General features: G+C 44.2%; 1 long non-coding RNA gene and 2 gene segments (V, D, J or C); 1 reads left to right on the top strand and 2 right to left on the bottom strand.

The window, feature by feature from the left end:
* Positions 1-826: 826 nt before the first annotated feature.
* LOC135514561 (Ig kappa-b4 chain C region-like) lies at positions 827-2,936 on the bottom strand. The segment is given in 2 exon segments: positions 827-1,401; positions 2,560-2,936. A coding segment is annotated over 1 exon segment (243 nt).
* A 15,179-nt stretch (positions 2,937-18,115) lies between these two features.
* On the top strand, positions 18,116-19,359 carry LOC135514985 (uncharacterized). The gene is made up of 2 exons (XR_010451755.1): positions 18,116-18,916; positions 19,029-19,359. It is a non-coding gene; the product is annotated as an uncharacterized LOC135514985 (long non-coding RNA).
* A 1,251-nt stretch (positions 19,360-20,610) lies between these two features.
* On the bottom strand, positions 20,611-21,806 carry LOC135515119 (Ig kappa chain C region, B allele-like). The segment is given in 2 exon segments: positions 20,611-20,976; positions 21,786-21,806. Coding segments are annotated over 2 exon segments (387 nt in total).
* Positions 21,807-27,991: the final 6,185 nt, after the last annotated feature.

Below are 27,991 nucleotides of genomic sequence, written 5' to 3' on the forward strand. Positions count from 1 at the left end.
TTGTTATCCAGATTGAAGGTTATTACCAGTATTAAGTGTTAATATTGAGTCTAACTTATAGATATTGAATATTAAGTTTTTATCTTGAAGTTTTTTGCACTGCTGTGTTCAGTCCGCCATCTTGCCACCCAGCAGTTGTGTCTTTAGTAATACCCATTTTATATGTAATCTATTACATGCTGATTTATTCATTGTAAAAAAGTCCCCATTGTTGAATCCACCATAGAGGTTACAGTAAAACTAGTCAACCCACTCAAATCTGGCCCAGTCCAGGCAGTGAAACTGAAACTAGACTGGTAGCTGTGGGAGTGAAACAGATTTGCATAGACTAGGCTCGGTGGTTCTGCGTGTCCCAGAATAGAGCAGCACTGTCACCAGATGTTCGCCCTGTCCCCAGGGGCTTGGAGGTAGGGAAGACTATTATTCTACTATATCTTGAAGTAGTGGCACATGTAATGTTAGTCATTTTTATTATGTATTTAGCTTCAAATCATAGACTATAACACACGTCCAGGATACCGGTAGACTGTGTGATAGTTCTTATTTTATTGCTGGAAATCTGTCAAATTAAACATGTCTGACACAGACTCAGTATCCTGATGAATACAGACAGTCATCAACTACTACCACGGCAGAACCTATTCTATTATATCATAGTATATTGTGATGGTATTAATTACTGGTCAATGATGATGTTCAGTGTGAATGAGGTTTAGGCCTAACAGTTTTCAAAGACACCATGAACCAGCCTTACTGAATGTATTTATTTTTCCAAATATTCCAAATATATATATGATCCAGTTAACTAATAGAAACAACACAAATATGCATTGCAAAAATCCATCTTTATTTGAATCCATTATTACATAATTGAAGCATCAAAGCAAACATGATAGTGAATAAAACACATCACATCAAATCTAAATCTAACAAAATCTCAAGTCTACAGAATGGATTGACACATGAACTCAAGCCAAGCCCCCTGTTAGTCTATACGAGAGTGATCACTAAATCAGAGAACGAAGCAAGTCAAAGCAGAGGAACCAGCAAATCTCTCTCCACAGGGGTGTGTGTCTGAGGGGTCCTACCCAGAACAGTCAGCCTTCCTCAGGGTCTTGGTGACTGGAGTCTGGGATTTCTGCTGGGCTTCACAGGTCACCTCTCCTGCCTTGGTCCACTCCTGGCCAGTGAGAGTCAGGGTGCTGCTCCAGCTGTACAGACCATCCTTCTCCAGAACCCTGGGACTGGCCTCCTGGTTCTTGTTGGTCCCGTCCACTTTCCAGCTCATGGTCCAGTCTGAGGGGAAGCCCTTGTTGGCCAAACACATCAGTGTGGCTATTGTTGTACTGGACAGCTCCTCACTAGAGGGGGGCAGGATGGTGAGGGTGGGGGCCCTGTTACCTGGAACAAACAGAACACAACAACTTATTAACTACATCAAGTACAAATACAGTAAGAGCTCATCTTCAGCAAAGTACACATCAAAATAAAGTGAATTGGAAATGCCCTCTAAATATGAATGTAAAAGTTAGATTGTTTAGTAATATTGATAAAGCAGATTTATGAACCGAACAACTATTAAATAAGTAGAGTTACAAGTTATACGACGTCAGTTATACATGTCATACTGATATTATTTAGGAATGGATCTGATGAGAATGGCCTAGTCATTTTCATAGTATTTGCATAGTACTTTCATAGTACTAACAACCATGTTAGTTCATGAAGTTGGTTACAAAAATAACTGAGACCCTTTGTCTTCACACTAACAGTGAAGGCTACCATGAACTCAATGCAACAATAATGACTACTATATCAAATACTGTTAAATAATGGTCACACCAGAACAACAGTTATATTCTGCAATAATACAAATCAGACATAAATAAACCTACAATTTAACATTTTGATTCAATAAAATGTTAGTTGAAAGAAGGCCCAGTCAAATGCAATTAAAACATTTAGAAAATCTAAAATTTCAATATTTTCATAGAGACAGAGTGTAAGAATAATATACTTGGTGTAATGAGAAAGAAATATCAAGAGATCTTGTTACTTACTTCCAACATCTAGTCTGGTGCCGCTACCAAAAGTCAACCACAGTGATACAATCCCTATTACTGCTGGTACAAAAACCTCATGACCATTGGACAAGCTTGTGGTTTAGATTGTGGTTCAAATCATTGACTCTAATATTGTATGAATACTTGCCAAAGATGATTTTATCTTGTTAATTTGAAATAAAGTGCTTTTTCTTTTGTTTTTGATGAAACTACTGTTTATTGAACATTTCCTACAAGGTGCAGTATGTTTATTCATACACCTAATCTAGAATGTAGGCTAATCACTCTCATCTCTGAAAGGCAGGTCAAATTGAATATGATGTAATAACATACTTATGAAAATTGTCCATATTATGTGTGGGCCTTGTATATTGTTTCCCAAAAACATGTAGAAAAGGTAAGTACAAAAATCCTCAATATTGAGGCTAAATTGATAGAGAAATTGACTCACAAGATCAAAAGGTGAACAAAACAGTTAATTTAATTGTTTACTTACTTCCAACATCTAGTCTGGTGCCGCTTCCAAAAGTCCACCACAGTGATACATTCCCTATTACTGCTGGTACAAAAACCTCTCTATGCTGCAGATGTTACAGTGAAGATCACTCATACAGAATCATCATCAACACGAATACACTTTAACATCTTCCAGGTAGAACAAACACTTCATAGTAGCTGTTTCTAGATAATACAAATGAATTTGATCTTAAATCCAGATATGAGTATTTTTTCCTTCCTCTGTGTATCAGGCTTTCTCCGAGTATGTAGGTACAGTCCAGCATTAGATCAGTGTTGCTAGTATTCCTCCAGATTGTCCATATGAAGGACAACAGCAGCAGCAGTAGTGATAGAGATCCATGTTGTATATTCCTTTATTAAACATGCTGATCTCACATTTAACAGTGGAGGTAAAGTCACAGAGGACAGACAACACTACTAGAGGAATCCTACCAGCTTTAGTTTAGAGAAGTGTTCACTAACTGATTAGAGGAACTTACATCAGAGACCAAGCATGAGTGAAGAGACAGTTCATTATATCTGATCATCATCAGAATAACAATATAATGGTGGCGTGACATAAAAGGTACCATACATTACTGGTCTGAGTAAACAGTTACTGTTTGATGATATTATAGGGGTGGCAAGTAGCTACCGGATAGAGCATTGGCCTAGTAACCACCTAATTACTGTTATTATTAAAGCAAGCTCATGCAGGACAAAATATATTCTAATGATGGGAGTCTACATTGACACTGAAATAGAGTTGAAACACTCTGACCAGGTGCTATACAAGTATTTATAGCCCTGTCAGTTGAACACCTCATGACTGAGAGCTGTCCTTCATGACAACCCACAACAACCATGACTTTTATCACCATCTTCATCTGGACACTGGCCCTCTGCTTGGAGGTGTACCTGTGGATGTATTTCAAGGCCTACCTTCAAACTCAGTGCCTCTTTACTTGACATCATGGAGAAATCAAAAGATATCAGCTCAAGATCTCAGAAAATAGATTGTAGACCTCCACAAGTCTGGTTCATCCTTGGGAGCAATCTCCAAACGCCTGAAGGTACCACGTCCATCTGTACAAACAATAGTGCGCAAGTATAAACACCATGGCACCACGCAGCCTAGAGATAAACGTACTTTGGGGCAAAAGTTCAAATCAATCCCAGAACAACAGCAAAAGACCTTGTGAAGATTCTGGAGGAAACAGGTATCTATATCCACAGTAAAACGAGTCCTATATTGTCATAACCGGAAAGGCCGCTCAGCAAGAAAGAAGCCACTGCTCCAAAACCGCCATAAAAAAGCCAGACTACAGTTTGCAACTGCACATGGGGACAAAGATCAGCATCATGTTCTGAATCATGTTCTGAATGTTCTGAGTACTATGGTGTTGAAGGCTGAGCTATAGTCAATGAACAGCATTCTTACATAGGTATTCCTCTTGTCCTGATGGGATAGGGCAGTGTGCAGTGTGATGGTGATTGCATCGTCTATGGATCTATTGGGGCAATAGTCATTTAGTTCAGTTACCTTTGCTTTATTGGTTACAGGAACAATGGTGGCCATTTTCAAGCAAGTGGGGACAGCAGACTGGGAAAGGGAGAGATTGAATATGTCCATAAACACTGCAGCCAACTGGTCTGCACAGCCCAATTCAGATATTTTTTTTCAATTCAATCAGCTCTGATGTCAAAAGATCTGTTGTAATTGGTCAAGAGACAAATGAATGGGAAAAAGATCAGATTTGGTCTATCTGTGTAGACGCACCCAGTGTCCCTCTGGGATCATGAAGGTATGTTTGCATAGAGAGGACACTTTGCAGTGGCAGTACATGCTTCAGTGGTCTGGGAGTGTTTATATCCCTGTGAGTTTAACACTTCATGACTGAGAGCTGTCCATCATGACAACAGAACCCACAACAACCATGACATTTATCACCATCTTTATCTAGACACTTGCCCTCTGCTTTCAATGTTATATCGTTTACAGAAAATTACCCTGAGAAAATAAAGTTATTATGTTATACAGTACTGGACAAATTAATAAACAATTGAATGCTAATGATTATACATCTCTGTTTCAGAGTCCAGATAAGTGTCTCCTGCAGTGAAAACTGTTTCGGTGGGTTACTCAGTCAGTCTCAGCTGTAAGACCAGCAGTGCTGTAAACATTTACAGACGAAGACAGAGGTTGGCCTGGTATCAACAGAAATGGAGAAACTCCTTAACTCCTTACATATTTTATTAGTACCCCTAACGCTGGGACCCCCTCTATATTCAGTGGCAGTGGATCTGGGAGTGACTTCACTCTGAACATCAGTGGAGTCCAGGCTGAAAATGCAGGAGATTATTACTGTCAGAGTTTACACCTTCACAATGATGAACATGTGTTCACACAGTGCTATAGAGACGTATAGAATTCTCCCTCAGATTTCACAGTACATGCACTAGTTTGGTATGACAGCAGGTAGTGAGGAAGAGACAGTGACCTGGAACACTGACTGAACTAAAATACACTGAGCTAAATATATCAGTGCATCTTCAAATCTGTCAACTCATATACTGTCCCCAAAGCATTCCTGAAGTGGTAACCCATATACTGTCACCAAAGCATTGCTGAAATGGTAACCCATATATTGTCACCAAAGCTTTCCTGAAGCGGTAACCCATATACTGTCACCAAAGCTTTCCTGAAGCGGTAACCCATATACTGTCACCAAAGCTTTCCTGAAGCGGTAACCCATATACTGTCACCAAAGCTTTCCTGAAGTGTCAACCAATCAGTGGCGGCAAATACTTTCTTATTGTCACGACTTCCGTCGAAGTCGAAGCCTCTCCTTGTTCGGGCGGTGCTCGGCGGTCGACGTCACCGGTCTTCTAGCCATCATTGATCCATTTTTCATTTTCCATTGGTTTGGTCTTGTCTTCCTACACACCTGGTTTCAATCCCATTCATTACCTGTTGTGTATTTAACCCTCTGTTTCCCCTCATGTCTTTGTCAGAGATTGTTTGTTATTTCAGTGTTGTGTTGGTTTGTATTGGTGCGTGACGGGTCCTCGAACCCGCTTTGTTTTATTTGTTACATTTAGTGTTGGAGTTATGTTTCGTTTATTGTTATTAAATAACTCCATTACATTCAGTTTGATTCTCATGCGACTGACTTCCCTGCCATCTATACACACGACTCTGACAGAATCTCTGACCAAAAATGAAGTCAGCAGGAGAAGGTACCCCGAGGTGGAGGAGCGCATCATGGAACATACGGAGATGATTGACAATCTGAGCGCCGCCATGGATCGCGTTGTCCAGAATATGGACCACTGGGAGAGACAGGGAGTTTTTCCAGCGCCTCCACCAGCACATCCGGGGTCTCCCCTGAGCACCCTTTCCCCACCTGAACACAGCAGGATCCATTTATCCCTGCCTAAGGGGAACAGCGGAGATACTGCCAGCTGCCAGGGGTTTCTCCTCAAACTAAGCTTGTATCTGGTGTCATGACATTGGCCTGGGGGATAGGTTTATGACAGTCATAAATACCTCTTCCCCCCCTTTTTCCTCTCTCTAACCTACTGAGGTTACATTTAAAAGAAACTTGGTTAACATAGGGATTCTGGGAACATCAGAATGTGGGGGGAAATGAACTATGTTCTGGTAATCCGAACAATTGAACATATGCGGTGGTACTTAATGAATATGATGTCAGTTCGGCTGTCATCTGAGACATTCTCATCAATGATAAGATGACAAAATCTACAGTGGAAAGTCTACACATCAGAGTTATCGGATTTACATGGAATTGTTGTTCAATTTGAATGTTTGAATATGAAATTATTTGTGACGGGATGAAATGTGATTTTAGCTTCTATAATGTGAGATGTGGGTTTTTACAAGTTATGGCTGCTCACTCAGTGGCCCGTCTCTGTGAAGGGACATAGGCTATAAAACTTTTCAAACACGCCCTCTTCTCCCTTCCTATATAAAGCCTTGACGACAACAGAACTTCCTGTTCCGAGGATATGAGGGCGACGGTCCTATGTCAGAATGGTTCAGAACGAAGCCAACATCCGCATGAGCTTTGGTTGCGAATAGTATGAACCTTGAACTCTTATTCACTACAGAAGTGATACCTCCTAGCTGTTGAGTTAGCGACTGCAGCTGCAAACGCAGGTTAGGAAGGAACAGACAGAGTATCCCGTCTATCACACAACGATGTTACTGCAATGTATCCAATTGACAACACGGCCTTCCATCTACCACCAACCTAATGAAGCACACCTCAGAATAAATATTTATTGCATTTTCCTTTTCCAAATGGGCGGTAATTTAGAATGCATGAGATACTGTCTTTACGATAGCACAGCTTCACCTTTGTTCCTGTCTTCCCTCTCTTTCACTCAACCCAGCCCCTTTTCCTTTGTGTAACAAGCTGTCATATCAGTTCCGCCCGCTAGGGATGTTTTCCTTTATGACGTAATTTGTAATCAAGTTATGATTGAATTATGTGTATGTGTGATTAGTTAGGTATTTAGTAAATAAATGATTAAACCCAATTGTGTATTGCTGATTCGAATTATTAGCCAGGGTTCTTGCAGATTACCAAGAATTTACAACTTTCAGATGAGACTAAAGTAAGATGAAGATTAATGTTGACTTCTACGGATGTAAAATATTACTAGGTCTTTAAACGTTTATTCAGAAGATAACAGCTCTATAAATAGTATTTTGTGGTGCCCGACTCTCTAGTTAATTACATTTACATGATTAGCTCAATCAGGTGATATTAATTACGGATAAATTATTTTGTAGAATAGCAAGTCATATCACATAATCCGGCATAGCCGAAGACACAACACTGGCCACGGTCCACCCAGCTCCATCGGACCGTGAGAAGAGTTACGCCTCGTCTCGCGCCTCACCGGGAAAGCCCTGGAGTGGGCCAGAGCTGTGTGTGGAGAAGACGATGCGGCGTTTGATCATTTTGAGGAGTTCACCCGCCATTTCAGGACAGTATTCGACGACCCACCCAAAGGCAGAGCGGTGGGTAAGCGCCTCTCCCATCTGCGGCAGGAGACGAGGAGCGCACAGGAGTTTGCTATGGAGTTTAGGACCCTGGCTGCCGGCGCTGGATGGAGCGACAGGGCCCTGATCGACAATTACCGCTGTAGTCTACGAGAGGACGTCCGTCAGTAGCTGGGGTACATTCATCCCTCTGCTCAGACCCCAACCAAGGAGCATCAAAAGTCGTGCTATAAATTCTGAGACAACACAAAGATTCCTTGATGCCCTTCCAGACTCCCTCTGCCTCCCCAAGGACGTCAGAGGACAAAAATCAGTTAACCACCTAACAGAGGAACTCAATTTAACCTTGCGCAATACCCTAGATGCAGTTGCACCTCTAAAAATTAAAAACATTTTTCGTAAGAAACTAACTCCCTGGTATACAGAAAATACCCGAGCTCTTGAAGCAAGCTTCCAGAAAATTGGAACGGAAATGGCGCCACACCAAACTGGAAGTCTTCCAACTAGCTTGGAAAGACAGTACAGTGCAGTATCGAAGAGCCCTCATTCTTCCAAAGCTCAGTTGTCCTGAGTCTGCACAACTCTGCCAGCACCTAGGATCAAGAGAGACACTCAAGTGTTTTAGTACTATATCTCTTGACACAATGATGAAAATAATCATGGCCTCTAAACCTTCAAGCTGCATACTGGACCCTATTCCAACTAAACTACTGAAAGAGCTGCTTCCTGTGCTTGGCCCTCCTATGTTGGACATAATAAACGGCTCTCTATCCACCGGATGTGTACCAAACTCACTAAAAGTGGCAGTAATAAAGCCTCTCTTGAAAAAGCCAAACCTTGACCCAGAAAATATAAAAAACTACCAGCCTATATCAAATCTTCCATTCCTCTCAAAACATTTTGAAAAGCTGTTGTGCAGCAACTCACTGCCTTCCTGAAGACAAACAATATATGCGAAATGCATCAGTCTGGTTTTAGACCCCTTCATAGCACTGAGACTGCACTTGTGAAGGTGGTAAATTACCTTTTAATGGCATCAGACCAAGGCTCTGCATCTGTCCTCGTGCTCCTAGACCTTACCACATTCTTTTGGAGAGATTGGAAACCCAAATTGGTCTACATGGACAAGCTCTAGCCTGGTTTAGATCTTATCTGTCGGAAAGATATCAGTTTGTCTCTGTGAATGGTTTGTCCTCTGACAAATCAACTGTACATTTCGGTGTTCCTCAAGGTTCCGTTTTAGGACCACTATTGTTTTCACTATATATTTTACCTCTTGGGGATGTCATTCGAAAACATAATGTTATGCGGATAACACACAGCTGTACCTTTCAATGAAACATGGTGAAGCCTCAAAATTGCACTCGCTAGAAGCCTGTGTTTCAGACATGAGAAAGTGGATGGCTGCAAACATTCTACTTATAAACTCAAAACAGAGATGCTTGTTCTAGGTCCCAAGAAACAAAGAGATCTTCTGTTGAATCTGACAATTAATCTTGATGGTTGTACAGTCGTCTCAAATAAAACTGTGAAGGACCTCGGCGTTACTCTGGACCCTGATCTCTCTTTTGACGAACATATCAAGACTGTTTCAAGGACAGCTTTTTTCCATCTACGTAACATTGCAAAAATCAGAAACTTTCTGTCCAAGAATTATGCAGGAAAATTAATCCATGCTTTTGTTACTTCTAGGTTAGACTACTGCAATGCTCTACTTTCCGGCTACCCGGATAAAGCACTAAATAAACTTCAGTTAGTGCTAAATACGGCTGCTAGAATCCTGACTAGAATCTAACATTTGTATCATATTACTCCAGTGCTAGCTTTCCTACATTGGCTTCCTGTTAAGGCAAGGGCTGATTTCAAGGTTTTACTGCTAACCTACAAAGCATTACATGGGCTTGCCCCTACCTATCTTTGTGATTTGGTCCTGCCGTACATACCTACACGTACGCTACGGTCACAAGACGCAGGCCTCCTAATTGTCCCTAGAATTTCTAAGTAAACAGCTGGAGGCCGGGCTTTCTCCAATAGAGCTCAATTTTTATGGAATGGTCTGCCTACCCATGAGAGAGACGCAGACTCAGTCTCAACCTTTAAGTCTTTACTGAAGACTCATCTCTTCAGTGGGTCATAGGATTGAATGTAGTCTGGCCCAGGAGTGTGAAGGTGAACGGAAAGGCTTTGGAGCAACGAACCACCATTGCTGTCTCTGCCTGGCCAGTTCCCCTCTTTCCACTGGGATTCTCTGCCTCTAATCATATTACAGGGGCTGAGTCACTGGCTTACTGGTGCTCTTTCATGCCGTCCCTAGGAGGGGTGCGTCACTTGAGTGGGTTGAGTCACTGACGTGATCTTCCTGTCTGGGTTGGCGCCCCCCCTTGTGTTGTTGTGTTGTGCCGTGGCGGAGATCTTTGTGGGCTATACTCGGCCTTGTCTCAGGATGGTAAGTTGGTGGTTGAAGATATCCCTCTAGTGGTGTGGGGGCTGTGCTTTGGCAAAGTGAGTGGGGTTATATCCTTCCTGTTTGGCCCTGTCCGGGGGTATCATCGGATGGGGCCACAGTGTCTCCTGACCCCTCCTGTCTCAGCCTCCAGTATTTTTGCTGCAGTAGTTTATGTGTTGGGGGGCTAGGGTCAGTTTGTTATATCTGGAGTACTTCTCCTGTCTTATCCGGTGTCCTGTGTGAATTTAAGTATGCTCTCTCTAATTCTCTCTTTCTCTCTTTCTTTCTCTCTCTCGGAGGACCTGAGCCCTAGGACCATGCCTCAGGACTACCTGGCATGATGACTCCTTGCTGTTCCCAGTCCACCTGGCCGTGCTGCTGCTCCAGTTTCAACTGTTCTGCCTGCGGCTATGGAATCCTGACTTGTTCACAGGATGTGCTACGTGTCCCACGCCTGCTGTTTTCAACTCTCTAGAGACAGCAGGAGTGGTAGAGATACTCTTAATGATCGGCTATGAAAAGCCAACTGACATTTACCTGAGGTGCTGACTTGCTGTACCCTCGACAACTACTGTGATGATTATTATTTGACCATGCTGGTCATTTATGAACATTTGAACATCATGGCCATGTTCTGTTATAATCTCCACCCGGCACAGCCAGAAGAGGACTGGCCACCCCTCATAGCCTGGTTCCTCTCTAGGTTTTTTCCTAGGTTTTGGCCTTTCTAAGGAGTTTTCCTAGCCACCGTGCTTCTACACCTGCATTGCATTAGGCTGGGTTTCTGTACAGCACTTTGAGATATCAGCTGATGTACGAAGGGCTATATAATTACATTTGATTTGATTTGCTCTCTCAGCGCTCGGGTAAGCCACTGAATCTCCGCCCCAGGGTCTTCTTTTGAAGAATCTCAGCCCGGCGGAGCGAAACTATAATGTGGGGGACCGGGAGCTGTTGGCTGTCGTAAAAGCCTTGAAGGCGTGGAGACATTGGCTTGAGGGGGCTAAACACCCTTTTCTCATCTGGACTAACCATCGCAATCTGGAGTACATCTGGGAGGCGAGGAGACTGAATCCTCGTCAGGCAAGGTGGGCCATGTTTTTCACTCATTTTGGGTTTACCCTCTCTTACAGACCAGGCTCCCAGAACATTAAGGCAGACGCACTGTCCCAGCTGTATGAGACAGAGGAGCGGCCCATGGATCCCACTCCCATATTCCCAGCTTCTTGTTTGGTGGCGCCGGTAGTGTGGGAGCTGGACGCGGACATTGAGCGGGCGTCACGTGCAGAGCCCTCTCCCCCTCAGCTTGGCGTCTGTACATTCCGTCTGTCCACGGCCGACTGATCTATTGGGCCCACACGTCACCCTCCTTTGGTCATCCTGGGATAGGTCGGACGGTGCGCTGTCTTGATGGGAGGTACTGGTGGCCCACTTTAGCTAAGGACGTGAGGATTTATGTTTCCTCCTGATCAATGTGCGCCCAGTGCAAGGCTCCTAGACACCTGCCCAGAGGTAAGTTACAACCCTTACCTGTTCCACAACGGCCGTGGTTGCACTTGTCGGTGGATTTTTTTAACTGATCTTCCACCTTCACAGGGTAACACCACGATCCTGGTCTTAGTGGATCGTTTTTCTATGTCCTGTCGTCTACTCCCTTTGCCCGGTCTCCCTACGGCCTTACAAACTGCAAAGTTTTCCGGCACTATGGGGTGCCTGAGGATATAGTGTCTGATTGGGGTCCCCAGTTCACATCAAGGGTCTGGAAGGCGTTCATGGAACGTCTGGGGGTCTCGGTCAGCCTTACCTCAGGTTTTCACCCCGAGAATAATGGGCAGGTGGAGAGAGTTAACCAGGATGTTGGTAGTTTTCTGCTGTATTATTGCTAGGACCGGTCGGAGGAGTGGGCGAAGTTTGTGCCCAGGGCAGAGATGGCCCAGACCTCGCTACGCCACTCCTCCACTAACCTTTCTCCCTTTCAATGTGTATTAGGGTATCAGCCGGTTCTGGCTCCTTGGCATCAGAGTCAGACCGAGGCTCCTGCAGTGGACAATTGGTTACGACGCGCGGAGGAAACCTGGGAGGCCGTCCACGTCCACCATACTGCGCCAGACCGTCACCGCAGGGAGGCCAGGGTGTTCACACCAGGGGACAGGGTCTGGCTCTCGACCCAAAACCTGCCCCTCCGCCTGCCCTGCCGGAAGCTGGGTCCACGGTTTGTGGGGCCGTTTAAAGTCCTGAGGAGAGTGAACGAGGTATGTTATAGGTTACAGCTACCCACTCATTACCGTATTAACCCCTCGTTCCATGTCTCTCCTTAGGCCGGTGGTGGCTGGCCTGCTCCAGGAGGCTGAAGTGCGGGATGTTCCGCCACCCCCTCTGGACATCGAGGGGTCCCGGCGTACTCCTTTCGATCCATCTAGGATTTGAGATGTCTCGGTGGAGGACATATTAGTTCCTTCCATGCTGCGAGAATTCCACTGTCTCCATGCGGATCGCCCTGCACCTCGCCCTCCGGGTCGTTCCCAAGGCCGTTGTCGACGCCCTGTTGGGGCCGCACGTCGGGGGGACACTGTCACAACGCCTCTCCTTGTTCGGGCAGTGCTCGGCAGTCGACATTACCGGTCTTCCAGCCATCATTGATCCATTTTTCATTTTCCATAGGTTTTGTCTTGTCTTCCTACACACCTGGTTTCAATCCCATTCATTACCTGTTGTGTATTTAACCCTCTGTTTCCCCTCATGTCTTTGGCAGAGATTGTTATTTCAGTGTTGTGTTGGTTTGTATAGGTGCGCGATGGGTCCTCGTACCCACTTTGTTTTATTTGTTACATTTAGTGTTGGAGTTATGTTTCGTTTATTGTTATTAAATAACTCCATTACATTCAGTTTGATTCTCCTGTGCCTGACTTCCCTGCCACCTATACACACGATTCTGATTTTTAAAAATGTCTAGGAATTATATTATCTATAGAAAATTCAAACCACCTAGATCATTTTCCCCTAGATCCTACAACGTTCACCCATTTCATAATTTATTATTCCACATCTGCTTTGAAAAATCCAATGCAAACATAGCATTATACGCAATAATGTGCAATATAATGAATGGGCTGCATAATTATGTGTGTGATAATAATGTCTCACATCATTTCAGAAAAGATACACCAGTCATGTCCCCCTGCTGAATAGTGCATTTCAAGCAAGATTTCAACCATATTTACTGATGTTATAACATAGTAATAAACTCTATAAACCAGAGTACAAAGACCCTCAAGTCTAAACATCGCCTACACCCTAAATAGCCACCCTCTGGTTCCAGGATTGTCTTTGTAGAAAGAAGCTAACTGGTCCTGTGTAGCTCAGTTGGTAGTGCATGGCACTTGCAATGCAATGGTTGTGGGTTTGATCCCATGGGGGACCAGTATGGGAAATGTACACACTCAATACTGTAAATTGCTCTGGAGAAGAGTGTCTGCTAAATGACTCAAATGTGTCTGCTGCCCTCTCTTTTCACAGATCCCAGCATCAAGCTGTTTGCATAGAGGACACTTTGCATTGGCAGCACATGCTTCAGTGCTCTTGGGAGTGTTTATATCCCTGTGAGTTGAACACTTCATGACTGAGAGCTGTCCTTCATGACAACAGAACCCACAACAACCATGACTTTTATCACCATCTTCATCTGGACACTTTCCCTCTGCTTTCAAGGTTACAATTTTTTTGTTCTTCGTATTATTGAAAATATCATTCAAGCTATCTGAAAGAATCATATATATGGCGTTATGTATATTCAGAACTATTTATTATGTTTTTAATAATTGTGTTTTTATTATATTTTTTAGAATCCATTGGACAGTACACTGTGAATCAGACTCCTGCAGTGAAAGCTGTTCTCCCAGGACAGTCAGTCTCTCTGAACTGTAAAACCAGCAGTAATGTGTATAACAATAACTATCTAGCCTGGTATCAACATAAACCTGGAGGAGCTCCTAATCTCCTTATTTACTCTACTACAACACTTCAGTCTGGGACTCCATCTAGATTCAGTGGCAGTGGATCTGGGAGTGACTTCACTCTGACCATCAGTGGAGTCCAGGCTGAAGATGCAGGAGATTATTACTGTCAGAGTTTACACCTCCCCAATAGTAAACATGTGTTCACACAGTGATACAGAGCCATACTAAAACCTCCCTCAGTCTGTCACGGTTCATGAATCCACTGCCTCCCTCTCTCTTTCTCTCTCTCTCTCTCTCTCTCTCTCTCTCTCTCTCTCTCTCCAGTGTTTGTGTGGGCGTGGTTCCCAATCTCGGCCTGATTGTCTGCGCCAGCTGGAACCACTTATCTTCCCTTTATATGTTCTGTTACCAGTGTTTCTTGTTGTCAGATCGTTGTTTCTTCTCTGAGGTTGTGTCGTGTGTCCGTGCTCTTCTCTTGTGTGGATTATCTGCTGTGCTCCTTCCTACTCATCCGGACACACTCCCCTGGTTTTCTCAGCACGTTATCATCGGAAGATGCGCCCGAGTTCCTGGGTCGGATTCCTTCTGAGTACAGTCTGTCTGTCATGTTGCTGCTGTGAACTACATTCATTAAACCATCGTTGCTTGCATCTTGCATCCGCCTCTGTGTTGTAACAGAGCGATCTGACCAGACCATGGATGCAGCGAGTTCAACGAGTCTGACCGAATTCCTTTCCCGCAGTATCACGAGAATGGATCAACAAGAGGAGAACATCTCCAGCACAGGTCGGGCAGTACAAGCCCTTTCGACGCAGGTATCCCAGCTGACCCAACAATTGCAACATCTGAGGGGTTCCGCTGCGCCACCTACACCGGCAGTTCAACCCGCCCCGCCAGAGCCGGATTCCCAGCTAGAGCCACGGCTACCGACACCAGAGGGTTATTCAGGTGATCCTGACTATTGCAGAGCCTTTCTTACGAGATGTTCCATGCATTTCTCGTTGCAGCCACGGACCTTCAACCGTGAACAGTCTAAGGTAGCATTCGTACTCACACTGCTATCAGGCAAAGCGTCTCTCTGGGGAACGGCGGTGTGGGCGAACCAGGACCCATGCTGCACCTCTTTCCAGACACTCTCCGAGGAGATGAGAAGGGTCTTCGATCGAGCCGTGGCGGGTAGGGAGACGGCCAGACTACTCGCTGACCTTCGCCAAGGAGACCATTCAGTATCGGAATACTCCATCCAATTCCGCACTCTGGCCGCAGAGTGTCAGTGGAACGAGGAGGCGCAGTGGGACATGTTCCTGCATGGGCTGGAGGACCGGATCCAGAAGGAGATTTATGTTCTGGACCTTCCCAGGAGTTTAAATGGACTAGTGGAACTAGCCCTGAGGGTCGACGCTCGTCTGAGTCGTATTGGCCGCCGAGCATGCCCTAACAGACCGTATAACGACACGGAGGGCTGGCATGCCAGCGTCGGGAACACGGCCAGTTCAGCTTCCGCTCACGAACCCATGCAGCTGGGGAGAGCTCGCCTCTCCCGGGAAGAGAGGGAGAGGCGGAGATCCCAAGGACTCTGTCTCTACTGTGGTAGAGCGGGCCACTTTATCCACTCCTGCCCGGTAAAAGATCAGGCCCGGTAGTAAACATGAGGCTACTATCGGGTGGTGTCACCACAGAGAAGACCTCATCATCTACTCTCCTCCCGGTAAGACTAAGATGGGCCACCCACACGCACGACACCCAAGCCTTACTGGACTCAGGAGCAGAGGGTAATTTCATGGACTTCAAGCTCGCTCACAAACTCCAGATCCCTATCACCTCACTCACGCACAAGATATCCGTCAACGCTCTCAATGGTCAAGAACTCCCCAACATTTCTCACACCACTGAACCTATCACACTCATCACTTCTGGCAATCACACTGAGACACTATCATTCCTACTCATGGACTCACCCCTTGCACCATTAGTTCTCGGCCACCCTTGGCTCACCCAACACAACCCCAGAGTTGACTGGGGTCATAACTCTATATCCATGTGGAGTAACAAGTGTCTTGAGTCCTGTTTAGTGTCTGCTTGTTCGTCTGTGTCTGATTCTGTGTTTCTAGAGGAGGCAGTGGATTTGTCTAACGTGCCCGTTGAATACCTCGACCTGAAGGAGGTGTTCAGTAAGTCCCGTGCTGCTTCTCTTCCTCCGCATCGTCCCTATGACTGTGCAATAGAATTATTGCCAGGTGAGTCTCCGCCTAAAGGCAAGTTATATTCACTTTCTGTTCCTGAGAGGAGGCTATGGAGAGATACATCTCTGGTTCTCTGGCATCTAAATTCATTCGTCCTTCCTCTTCTCCAGCGGGGCGGGGTTCTTCTTTGTGGGGAAGAAGGACGGATCTCTGCGTCCTTGCATTGATTACCGTGGGTTGAATAACATCACAGTGAAGAATACCTATCCCTTACCGTTGATGTCCTCCGCCTTTGAAAGGTTACAGGGAGCATCCGTGTTCACTAAGTTGGATTTACGTAATGCATATCATTTGGTTCGCATAAGGGAGGGGGACGAATGGAAGACCGCATTTAACACCCCCAGAGGGCACTTCGAATATTTGGTCATGCCTTTTGGGCTATCCAACTCCCCAGCGGTTTTCCAGGCACTCGTCAATGACGTGCTGAGAGATATGATTGATCAGTTCATATATGTTTACCTGGATGACATACTGATTTTTTCTTCTTCTCTCCAGGAACACGCTCAACACGTCAGACGAGTGCTTCAGAGGTTGTTGGAGAATGGACTTTTTGTCAAGGCGGAGAAATGCATTTTTCATGCACAATCCGTTCCATTCCTAGGTTACATCGTCTCGACTGAAGGTATTCGCATGGATCCCGACAAGGTTAAGGCTGTGGTGGATTGGCCAAGCCCAGATTCCCGTAAGGCCCTACAGAGGTTTCTGGCATTCGCCAATTTCTACCGGCGTTTCGTTCGCAACTTTAGCCAGATAGTCGCTCCTCTTACCGCCTTAACCTCTCCCAGAGTGACGTTCAGGTGGTCCGATACAGCCGAGGCTGCATTCGCCAAACTCAAGAGCCGCTTTGTTTCGGCTCCTATCCTCATAGCTCCCGATCCCTCGCGTCAGTTCGTGGTGGAGGTGGACGCTTCAGAGGTGGGGGTAGGTGCGGTACTTTCCCAACGTTCCTCTTCTGACAACAAGATGCACCCTTGCGCGTTCCTTTCCCATCGGTTATCACCTGCGGAACGCAACTACGACATTGGCAACAGAGAGTTGTTGGCAGTGAAGTTAGCACTGGAGGAGTGGCGCCATTGGTTAGAGGGTTCGGGGTACCTTTTATAGTTTGGACCGATCACAAGAATTTGGAGTATATCAGAACCGCCAAGCGACTCAACTCCAGGCAGGCGCGGTGGGCACTCTTTTCGGACGTTTTGACTTCTCTCTCTCGTATCGCCCGGGTTCCAAGAATGTCAAACCCAATTCCCTTTCTCGCATTTTGACCATTCCGAACGCCCATCCACTCCCGAGTGCATCCTACCCGGGACCCTAGTGGTCTCCACACTCACATGGGAGGTTGAATCGAGGGTCAAAACGGCCTTAGAGGGGGTCACGCCTCCGCCCGGTTGCCCGCCTAATCGGTTGTTTGTGCCGGAGGGGTGTTGGTCCGATGTTATTCGGTGGGGGCACTGCTCCAACGTAGCGTGTCATCCAGGAGTCAGCCGCACTAGCTTTTTGGTTAAGCAACGCTTTTGGTGGCCACTGATGGCTCGTGACATTCACAGTTTTGTCTTGGCTTGCTCGGTTTGTGCCACTGGGAAGACTTCTAATCGACCCCCAGATGGGTTACTCCAACCGCTATCGGTCCCTTCGAGACCCTGGTCCCACATCGCGCTAGATTTTGTTACCGGCCTCCCGCCCTCCCAGGGCAAGACGGTTGTTTTGACCGTGGTGGACCGGTTCTCGAAGGCGGCTCATTTTATTCCCTTGCCTAAATTACCATCTGCCAAGGAGACAGCGGTAACTGTCGTGGATCACGTCTTTCGCTTACATGGCCTGCCGATGGACGTAGTTTCTGACCGGGGCCCCAATTTGTGTCCAAGTTTTGGCAAGAGTTTTGTAGGTTACTGGGAGCGAGTGTCAGCCTGTCTTCAGGGTTTCATCCCCAGAGCAACGGTCAAACGGAGAGGGCCAACCAAGATTTGGAGAGAGTGTTGCGATGTTTGGTTTCTAAGAATCCCTCTTCCTGGAGTCAACAACTCTCTATGGTTGAGTACGCTCACAATTCGTTGCCAGTGGCAGCCACGGGTCTCTCTCCGTTTGAGTGTAGTTTAGGTTACCAGCCACCTATCTTTCCCAGTACGGAGTCCGAGGTCACTGTTCCCTCCGCTCACGCTTTCATCCAGAGGTGCCGTCACGCATGGAGCAGAGCCCGTGAGACTCTTCTCCGGGTGGGGCGCGCACCAAGGCTAAGGCCGATCGCCACCGGTCGAAGCCTCCGGTATACGTTGTTGGCCAAAGAGTGTGGCTTTCTACTAAGAACATTCCACTCCGATCCGTTTCGAACAAGCTTGCCCCAAAAATTTATCGGCCCGTTCAGAGTCACCAGGATCATTAGTCCGGTGGCGGTCCGGCTCAAGCTTCCTCCGGCGTATAGGAGAATTCATCCTACCTTTCATGTGTCTAAAATAAAACCTGTGTTTCAGGCACGCATTAACCCGCCGGTCCCGGTTCCCCCACCGCCACGACTTGTTGATGGGGAAACCACCTTTTCTGTCAATCGTATTTTGGACTCTAGAAGGAGGGGACGCGGATTCCAGTACCTGGTGGACTGGGAGGGTTACGGCCCGGAGGAGAGAAGTTGGGTACCTGCTAGGGACATTCTGGATCACTCCCTTATCGATGATTTCAATCGACAGGTAAATTCGCCTGGGAACGCCAAGAGGCGTTCCTAGGGGGGGGGGGTATTGTCACGGTTCATGAATCCACTGCCTCCCTCTCTTTTCTCTCTCTCTCTCTCTCTCTCTCCAGTGTTTGTGTGGGCGTGGTTCCCAATCTCGGCCTGATTGTCTGCGCCAGCTGGAACCACTTATCTTCCCTTTATATGTTCTGTTACCAGTGTTTCTTGTTGTCAGATCGTTGTTTCTTCTCTGAGGTTGTGTCGTGTGTCCGTGCTCTTCTCTTGTGTGGATTATCTGCTGTGCTCCTTCCTACTCATCCGGACACACTCCCCTGGTTTTCTCAGCACGTTATCATCGGAAGATGCGCCCGAGTTCCTGGGTCGGATTCCTTCTGAGTACAGTCTGTCTGTCATGTTGCTGCTGTGAACTACATTCATTAAACCATCGTTGCTTGCATCTTGCATCCGCCTCTGTGTTGTAACACAGTCAGACTGTACAGTGACTGTACTGATACAGCTGTGTCCTACTGCAGGTCCTGAGGAGGAAGAGACAGTGACATGGAACACTGACTGAACTAAAATACACTGAGATAAATATATCAGTGATGCTGACAATATGTCAACTCTTCCTCCCTCATGCTAAAGCATTCCTGAACTGATAACACTCACAGGTCCAGACTACATAAATATTACTTCCCTGCTTCTATGGCCAACAAACGTTTTCATAACATGTCACACGATAAGTTGAATGGACTCCATCTATATGCAATAGTAATGTCTCACATAATTTCAGAATAAATAACCCAGCCTCTGTAGGGTATGTCAGTCAGTTAGTAAATTTCAAGCTAAGATGCAATCATATTTATTGAGATAAACATGATTATAACTCCCGAAGATGTCCTGTGATTCATTCAAGTTAAAATGTCTCTCCTGCCAACCCTTCAGCACCTTCCCAGCCTTTCATTGAGCCCAGCTGAGGCTTGTTGACCAATGAAGACCATGACCATGATGAACCTCAACCTTAATTAATTGCTGCTAATCACACAGATCTCTTCAACTACAGTTTCCCTGGGGGATCAGGAAAGTCTGTTTGCATAGACAGGACATGCTTAATGACCGTTCCACAGGTGCATGTTCATTAGTTGTTTATGGTTCATTGAACAAGTATGGGAAACAGTGTTTAAACCCATTAAAATGAAGATCTGTGAAGTTACTTGGATTTTTACGAATGATCTTTGAAAGACAGGGTCCTAAAAAAGGGACATTTATTTTTTTGCTGAGTATATATGTTATGACAGTAACTGTTTAGCAGTGTGAGTTCTGACAGCAGATCTCAAAGGTTTATTATCAAATATCACTAATTATCATCACTGGTTTTGGAGCTACAGTATAACAGGATCATTCAGTAGTAGAAATGATTGTAGAGTCTTTGTTGGTAATAATGCCGTTTTCATTCTGTTCAAAACATGAGTAGATATTCGCTTCAATGCTGAAATTATAAAAGAAGCTGATTGATGTAAATTACTATGAAATGTGTTGCATATTCATGAGATAGTGATCACTGGAATCATGATTATAGTAATTATTTAGGGTATTTTCTCAATAAAAAAAGCTTTATTTGAACTAGATGACATGAACAACTTAATCTCAAAATAGTTCATTTATCACACAGCACTACTGATATTATTCACTATTATACTATAACATTCAACTCTAAAACACTGTTTCCAGAACTAGCACCATGTGGGGACTCTCTTGCCCCCTACAATTTCCTCTCCAGTCTCTAGACACGACAGAATAACTGGTGTCATCATGGGCGACCCTGCAGGTGTACATCTCTCCCTCTTCCCAGCGTGCCTTGCTCAGGGTCAGGGTGCTGCTACAGCTGTAGCGACCACCCTTCTCTTCTTCTGTGGTGGTCAGGACCCCCTCCATCAGCTCCACTCTGTTCACCTCCCAGCTCACCATCGCCTCCTGGGAGGAGTAGCCACTCAGCAGGCAGTCCAGTGTGGCCGAGCCCCAAGAGAACTGCTCAGAGGACGGGGGGAACAGAGACACTGGACCTAACAGAGGGACCAGCTGGAGAAGAGGAGAGATGAGAGAGGAGGGTCAGCTAGTACTACTACTGTATAATGGAATGTATTAGGAGAGGAGTTGAGCGGAGAGAGTCAGCTACTACTACTACTCAATAACATTAGGAGAAGAGAGGGAGGGGAGGCAATACACACATGATAAACAACTAGCTACAGTACTGACAACAACTGACAACAACAAAACACTTAATCTATGAAGATATAGGCAAAAAGAAACTCAGAAAATATTTTGTTGACAAACAAATCCATCATATAAAATGTATGTTACATTCATGCTCTACAGTTTAGCATACCAAGAGCAACAAAACACTAACACTTTAAGAATCAGGTTTAATATTACAAAGACATGCAGTAAACAGATATCACATATTCAGATTTAAGAATCAGGTTTAATATTCACAGTGTAAAACTCCATATCAATTTTGTCAAATCTACTCTGAGACACAAGCCAAAATGACCTCAAAATACTACTCGAAACTATAGATGACGTTCACCTTTAAAGTATGTCAGTGTTCTACTACAAATACAATACATGGTGTTTCTTATATTATATAAATAGTCATTTCTACATCTTGACAGAACAATAAGCTGACGCAATACTGTATATCAAAATGTGCTATTTTTATAATTACAATAGATATGGTTTTATCGACAAATACACTTTCTGATATGTGAACAATTCTCTAACTTCAGTGACACCACCCTCTAAAAATCTACCAATGTGTCTACATATATCTCTAAAAAGATATAGCCTAAAAGTCTTTCTTCTGGAGAAGATGATAACAATTGACTTACTCTGGTGAAGAGGATAACCATTTACTTACTTTTCAGGACCAATTTTGCACTGCATTCAAAAGTCCAACACAGTGATTAATTCTGGTGAAGAAAACCTCCCTCACACAAGAGTGAGCACCTTCACACACAGAGCACTCTCAGTTCCACCCTTATAGTTCTGAAGTACTAGTATTATACAATATGGACTCATAGTACTGAAGTACTAGTATAATACAATATGGACTCATAGTACTGAAGTACTAGTAAAATACAATATGGACTGATAGTGCTGAAGTACTGGCATAATACAATAGGGACTGATAGTACTGAAGTGCTAGTAAAATACAATAGGGACTGATAGTACTGAAGTACTAGTAAAATACAATATGGACTGATAGTACTGAAGTGCTAGTAAAATGCAATAGGGACTGATAGTACTGAAGTACTAGTAAAATACAATATGGACTGAAGGTGCTGAAGTGCCAGTAAAATACAATAGGGACTGATAGTACTGAAGTACTAGTAAAATACAATATGGACTGAAAGTGCTGAAGTACTAGCATAATACAATAGTACTGAAGTGCTAGTAAAATACAATATGGACTGATAGTACTGAAGTGCTAGTAAAATACAATAGGGACTGATAGTACTGAAGTACTAGTAAAATACAATATGGACTGATAGTACTGCATAATACAATATGCTAGTAAAATGCAATAGGGACTGATAGTACTGAAGTACTAGTAAAATACAATATGGACTGAAAGTGCTGAAGTACTAGCATAATACAATAGGGACTGATAGTACTGAAGTGCTAGTAAAATACAATAGGGACTGATAGTACTGAAGTACTAGCATAATACAATATGGACTGAAAGTGCTGAAGTACTAGCATAATACAATAGGGAGTGATAGTACTGAAGTACTAGTAAAATACAATATGGACTGAAAGTGCTGAAGTACTAGCATAATACAATAGGGAGTGATAGTACTGAAGTACTAGTAAAATACAATAAGGACTGAAAGTGCTGAAGTTCTAGCATAATACAATAGGGACTGATAGTACTGCAGTAGAAGTATAATACAATCAAATCAAATAAAGTTGTATTTATACAGAACATTTTAGACATGGAATGCAACACAATGTGCTTCACAGGAAAAAACAAACAAAACACAATGAAAATAAAAGCTGAAATATTTACTACACAGCAAACATAAGATAAAAAAACACAAGAATGATAGACACTAAACAACTATAAAGCACCCTGAAAAAAAGCAAAGCTAAAAATATATTTTTAAGACCTCTTTTAAATGTGTCCACAGTTTCGGCCCCCTTCACGTTCTCTGGAAGTCTATTCCAGAGGCTGTGGGCATAATATCTTAAGGCTGCCTCTCCATGCCTCTAGGTCCTAGGCTTTGGGATAGTTAAAAAGCCAGTGCCCGAGGATCTGAGGGACCTACTGAGTACATAACTTAAAAGCATGCTTGTCATGTATTGGGGTGCACAAAAATGGATTGATTTAAGAAACAATCTTAACATTTATTCTAAAACTCACAGGGAACCAGTGCAGAGACTTTAAAACCGATGTAGTGTGTGCTCTCTGTCTGGTCTTGGTCAGTACCTGTGCTGAAGCATTCTGTGTGCATTCAGCATGCTGCAGTTGACCTATGGCTTTCTTGGGTATTCCACACGGGAGAGCATTACAATAGTCAAGCATGCTTGTAATAAAAGCATGGATGAGATTCTCTGTATCAGCATAAGAGAGAAAGGCCTTGGAAATGTTCTTCAGGTGGTAAGAAGTTATTTTGAATCGAAATTTAGGTCACAATTTAAAATAACACCTTTGTTTGTTTAACCTGGTGTTTTATCTTTGTTTTTTGTTTTTAACTTTCACTAGTAAAATATAATAACATCAACTTGAAGACCCCTGTATGGGTATGTAAGGACGGGGAAGAAACTCAACCTAGCATATCTGACTCATTCTTTGATATCTGTGAGCAGGACTCTATAAGGGAGAACAGGAAGAAGATCCCCTGTGTGGATGGCAAGACGGTGATCCTCCTGGAGCTCTGGGGAGACGACACTGTGCAGCAGAACCTGAAGCGCTGCCTGCACAACAGTCACATATACTCAGAGATTTCAGAAAAGCTCAACACCCGTACTAATTACAGAACTGCAGAGCATTGAAAGTGTGAGGAAGCCATCAGGTAACCATTGCGTTTCAGTTTATGTTATTAATATATTTGTAATTTAGCTAATGTGAATTGGATTGCAGATTGATTCTAATTTTGCAATCTCTCTCTACCTGTGATGTTCCTAATTCATCTGGGTGTTATGGGATTTTTATCAATAATGACTAAATGAGGTATACTGCACAATAACTGGCAAGAATTCTACCCTGTCTTTCTTGTAGTATTAAATAATGTTTGTCCATTAGGAAGGGGTTATATGGCACGGACCTAGGAAGAAAGGAATGTATGTGGAGATAAGAGAGGACAGGGAGGGCTCCTCCAGAGTTATGGTGTCTGGGGGAGCCTGGAATGGTCAGTTGAGGGGTTATAAACTGTGGTTAGACTCATGAGAAAATCCATGTTGGTGTGTATGTGTGTGCGTAGTTTAGGATGATATAAGAAGGAACGGATTTGTAAAAACTTAGGAGCTCTCGCAAATAAATTGGAACCTGATCAATTGTGAGCTGGGAATTCTGTCTGTTTTATTTAAGACCAGAACTTTACAAACTCTGGGTATCAGACAGATAAATATAATTGGAATTTATGAACATTGATTAAATAATTACTTGACACTGGGTCTGAGCATGTTGATTTTAAGTTATACAATATTTTGAAGCAAATACTTGAGAGGTAGCCTCCCTCCACCAGCACAGTGATGAGAGACAAATATCAGAATAATCAAACAGTGACCCACTTCAAGGTACTAGTTCATCTTATTTCAAACTATGCAAGCTTTATGATGACACCCTGCATGGGTATGTCAGATTGAACCCTGTTTGTTATGTCAAATTTAGCTACTGGCTCTACTGTAGGTGCCGTCCCCTCAACACAAGTACCTTTTCCATGTCTAAACAGGGAAACTTTCGTGTTATTGGACTGTTTTTTATTTAGAGTCTACAGAAGAGGACAACTACACCAGTTCTGACAGGACCACACCAGGCTCATGGTCCGGTACTGCGCCCCTTGCCCACATTGACATCTGGGGGGAGGATGAGGTTTAAACCCTGTCCACAACGGCCATTCTACATGGACATATCAGAAAAGATGAATGACAAAGGGTACTCCAAGACCCCAGAGCAGTATGATTGGAAAGTCAAGACCCTAGAGCAGTGTCGTTGGAAAATCAAGACCCCAGAGCAGTGTCGTTGGAAAATCAAGACCCCAGAGCAGTATGATTGGAAAGTCAAGACCCCAGAGCAGTATGATTGGAAAGTCAAGACCCTAGAGCAGTGTCGTTGTAAAATCAAGACCCCAGAGCAGTGCCGTTGGAAAATCAAGACCCAAGAGCAGTGTCGTTGGAAAATCAATACCCAAGAGCAGTGTCGTTGGAAAATCAATACCCCAGGGCAGTGTCGTTGGAAAATCAAGACCCCAGAGCAGTGTCGTTGGAAAGTCAAGACCCCAGAGCAGTGTCGTTGGAAAATCAAGACCCCAGAGCAGTGTCGTTGGAAAGTCAAGACCCCAGAGCAGTGTCGTTGGAAAGTCAAGACCCCAGAGCAGTGTCGTTGGAAAATCAAGACCCCAGAGCAGTGTCGTTGGAAAGTCAAGACCCCAGAGCAGTGTCATTGGAAAATCAAGACCCCAGAGCAGTGTCGTTGGAAAGTCAAGACCCCAGAGCAGTGTCGTTGGAAAATCAAGACCCCAGAGCAGTGTCGTTGGAAAATCAAGACCCCAGAGCAGTGTTGTTGGAAAGTCAAGACCCCAGAGCAGTGTGGGTGGAAAGTCAAGACCCCAGAGCAGTCGTTGGAAAATCAAGACCCCAGAGAAAATCAAGACCCCAGAGCAGTGTCGTTGGAAAGTCAAGACCCCAGAGCAGTCGTTCAAGACCCCAGAGCAGTGTCGTTGGAAAGTCAAGACCCCAGAGCAGTGTCGTTGGAAAGTCAAGACCCCAGAGCAGTGTCGTTGGAAAGTCAAGACCCCAGAGTAGTGTGGGTGGAACGTCCAGACCCCAGAGCAGAGTCGTTGGAATGAGGAATAAATTCCATCAGTGCTACGACAGGAAACAGTTTGTTTGTACCCAACAGGTTTAAATTTGACACTTTCTGATGTTTATACTTTTCATGTTGATATTAACTTATTGCAGTAATTGTACTCTAATCCAACCAATAGCCAGAATACTGCATCTCAAAATGTTTTCAGAGAGAGAATGTTTAATTTGTTCGATAAAGTCCATTTATGTCCAAATATCTCCTTTTTGTTCACGTGTTTAGCCCAGTAATCAAAATTCATGAGGCGTGATCACTAGGTGCAAACGAAAAGTCAAAAAGTTCCATTACAGTCCGTAGAAACATGTCAAACAATGTATAGAATGAATCTTTAGGATGTTTTTAACATAAATCTTCAATAATGTCCCAACCAGAGAATTCCTTTGTCTGTAGAAATGCTATGGAACGCACGCTACCTCTTACGCGAACGCGCGTGACCAGCTCATGCCACTCTGGGAGAGACCTTACTCTATCCACTCTCATTCACCCCCACTTCACAGTAGAAGCCTCAAACAAGGTTCTAAAGATTGTTGACATCTAGTGGAAGCCTTAGGAAGTGCAATATGATCCTATAGACACGGTATATTCAATTTGCAATTGCCCACTTCCTGGTTGGATTTTTCTCAGGTTTTTGCCTGTCATTTGAATTCTGTTATACTTACAGACAAGATTCAAACAGTTTTAGAAACTTCAGAGTGTTTTCTATCGAAATAATATAACCCATATAACCCAACCCAATGCACAGCCCCCACACCACTAGAGGGATATCTTCAACCACAACTTACCATCCTGAGACAAGGCCGAGTATAGCCCACAAAGATCTCCGCCACGGCACAACCCAAGGGGGGCGCCAACCCAGACAGGAAGACCACGTCAGCGACTCAATCCACTCAGGTGATGCACCCCTCCTAGGGACGGCATGGAGGAGCACCAGTAAGCCAGTGACTCAGCCCCTGTAATAGGGTTAGAGGCAGAGAATCCCAGTGGAGAGAGGGCAACCAGGCAGAGACAGCAAGGGTAGTTCATTGCTCCAGAGCCTTTCCGTTCACCTTCACACTCCAGGGCCAGACTACACTCAATCATATGACCTACTGAAGAGATGAGTCTTCAGTAAAGACTTAAAGGTCGAGAACGAGTAACCATCTCTTCACATGGATAGGCAGACCATTCCATAAAAATGTTGCTCTGTAGGAGAAAGCTCTGCCTCCAGCTGTGTGCTTAGAAATTCTAGGGACAATAAAGAGGCCTGCGTCTTGTGACCATAGCGTACGTGTAGGGATGTACGGCAGGACCAAATCGTTAAGATACGTAGGAGCAAGCCCTTGTAATGCTTTGTAGGTTAGCAGTAAAACCTTGAAATCAGCTCTTGCCTTAACAGGAAGCCAGTGTAGAGAGGCTAGCACTGGAGTAATAGGATCAAATGTTTTAGTTCTAGTCAAGATTCTAGCAGTATTAAACTGAAGTTTATTTAGTGCTTTTTTTGTAGCCGGAGAGTAGAGCATTGCAGTGATCTAATCTAGAAATGACAAAAGGTTTCAGATAATAATGTTACAAATATGGACAAAAGCTGTCCTTTAAATATTATTGATATGTTCATCAAAAGAGAGATCCAGGGTCCAGAGTAACGAGAGGTCCTTTTTTGAGACGACTGTACAACCATCAAGATGATTTGTCAGACCCAACAGAAGATCTCTTTGTTTCTTAGGGCCTAGAACTAAAATCTCTGTTTTGTCCGAGTTTAAAAGTAAAAAATGGCCATCGACTTCCTTATGTCTGAAACACAAGCTTTGAGGGTAGGCAATTTTGGGGCTTCACCATGTTTCATTGAAATGTACAGCTGTGTGTCATCCGCATAGCACTGAAAGTTAACATTGTGTTTCCGAAACGACATCCCCAATAGGTAAAATATATAGTGAAAACAATAGTGGTCCTAAAATGGAACCTTAAGGAACACTGAATCTTACAATTGATTTGTCAGAGGACAAACCATCAACAGAGACAAACTGATAT

The sequence above is a fragment of the Oncorhynchus masou genome, chromosome 26 (assembly GCF_036934945.1).
Source record: "Oncorhynchus masou masou isolate Uvic2021 chromosome 26, UVic_Omas_1.1, whole genome shotgun sequence".
NCBI lineage: Eukaryota > Metazoa > Chordata > Actinopteri > Salmoniformes > Salmonidae > Oncorhynchus > Oncorhynchus masou.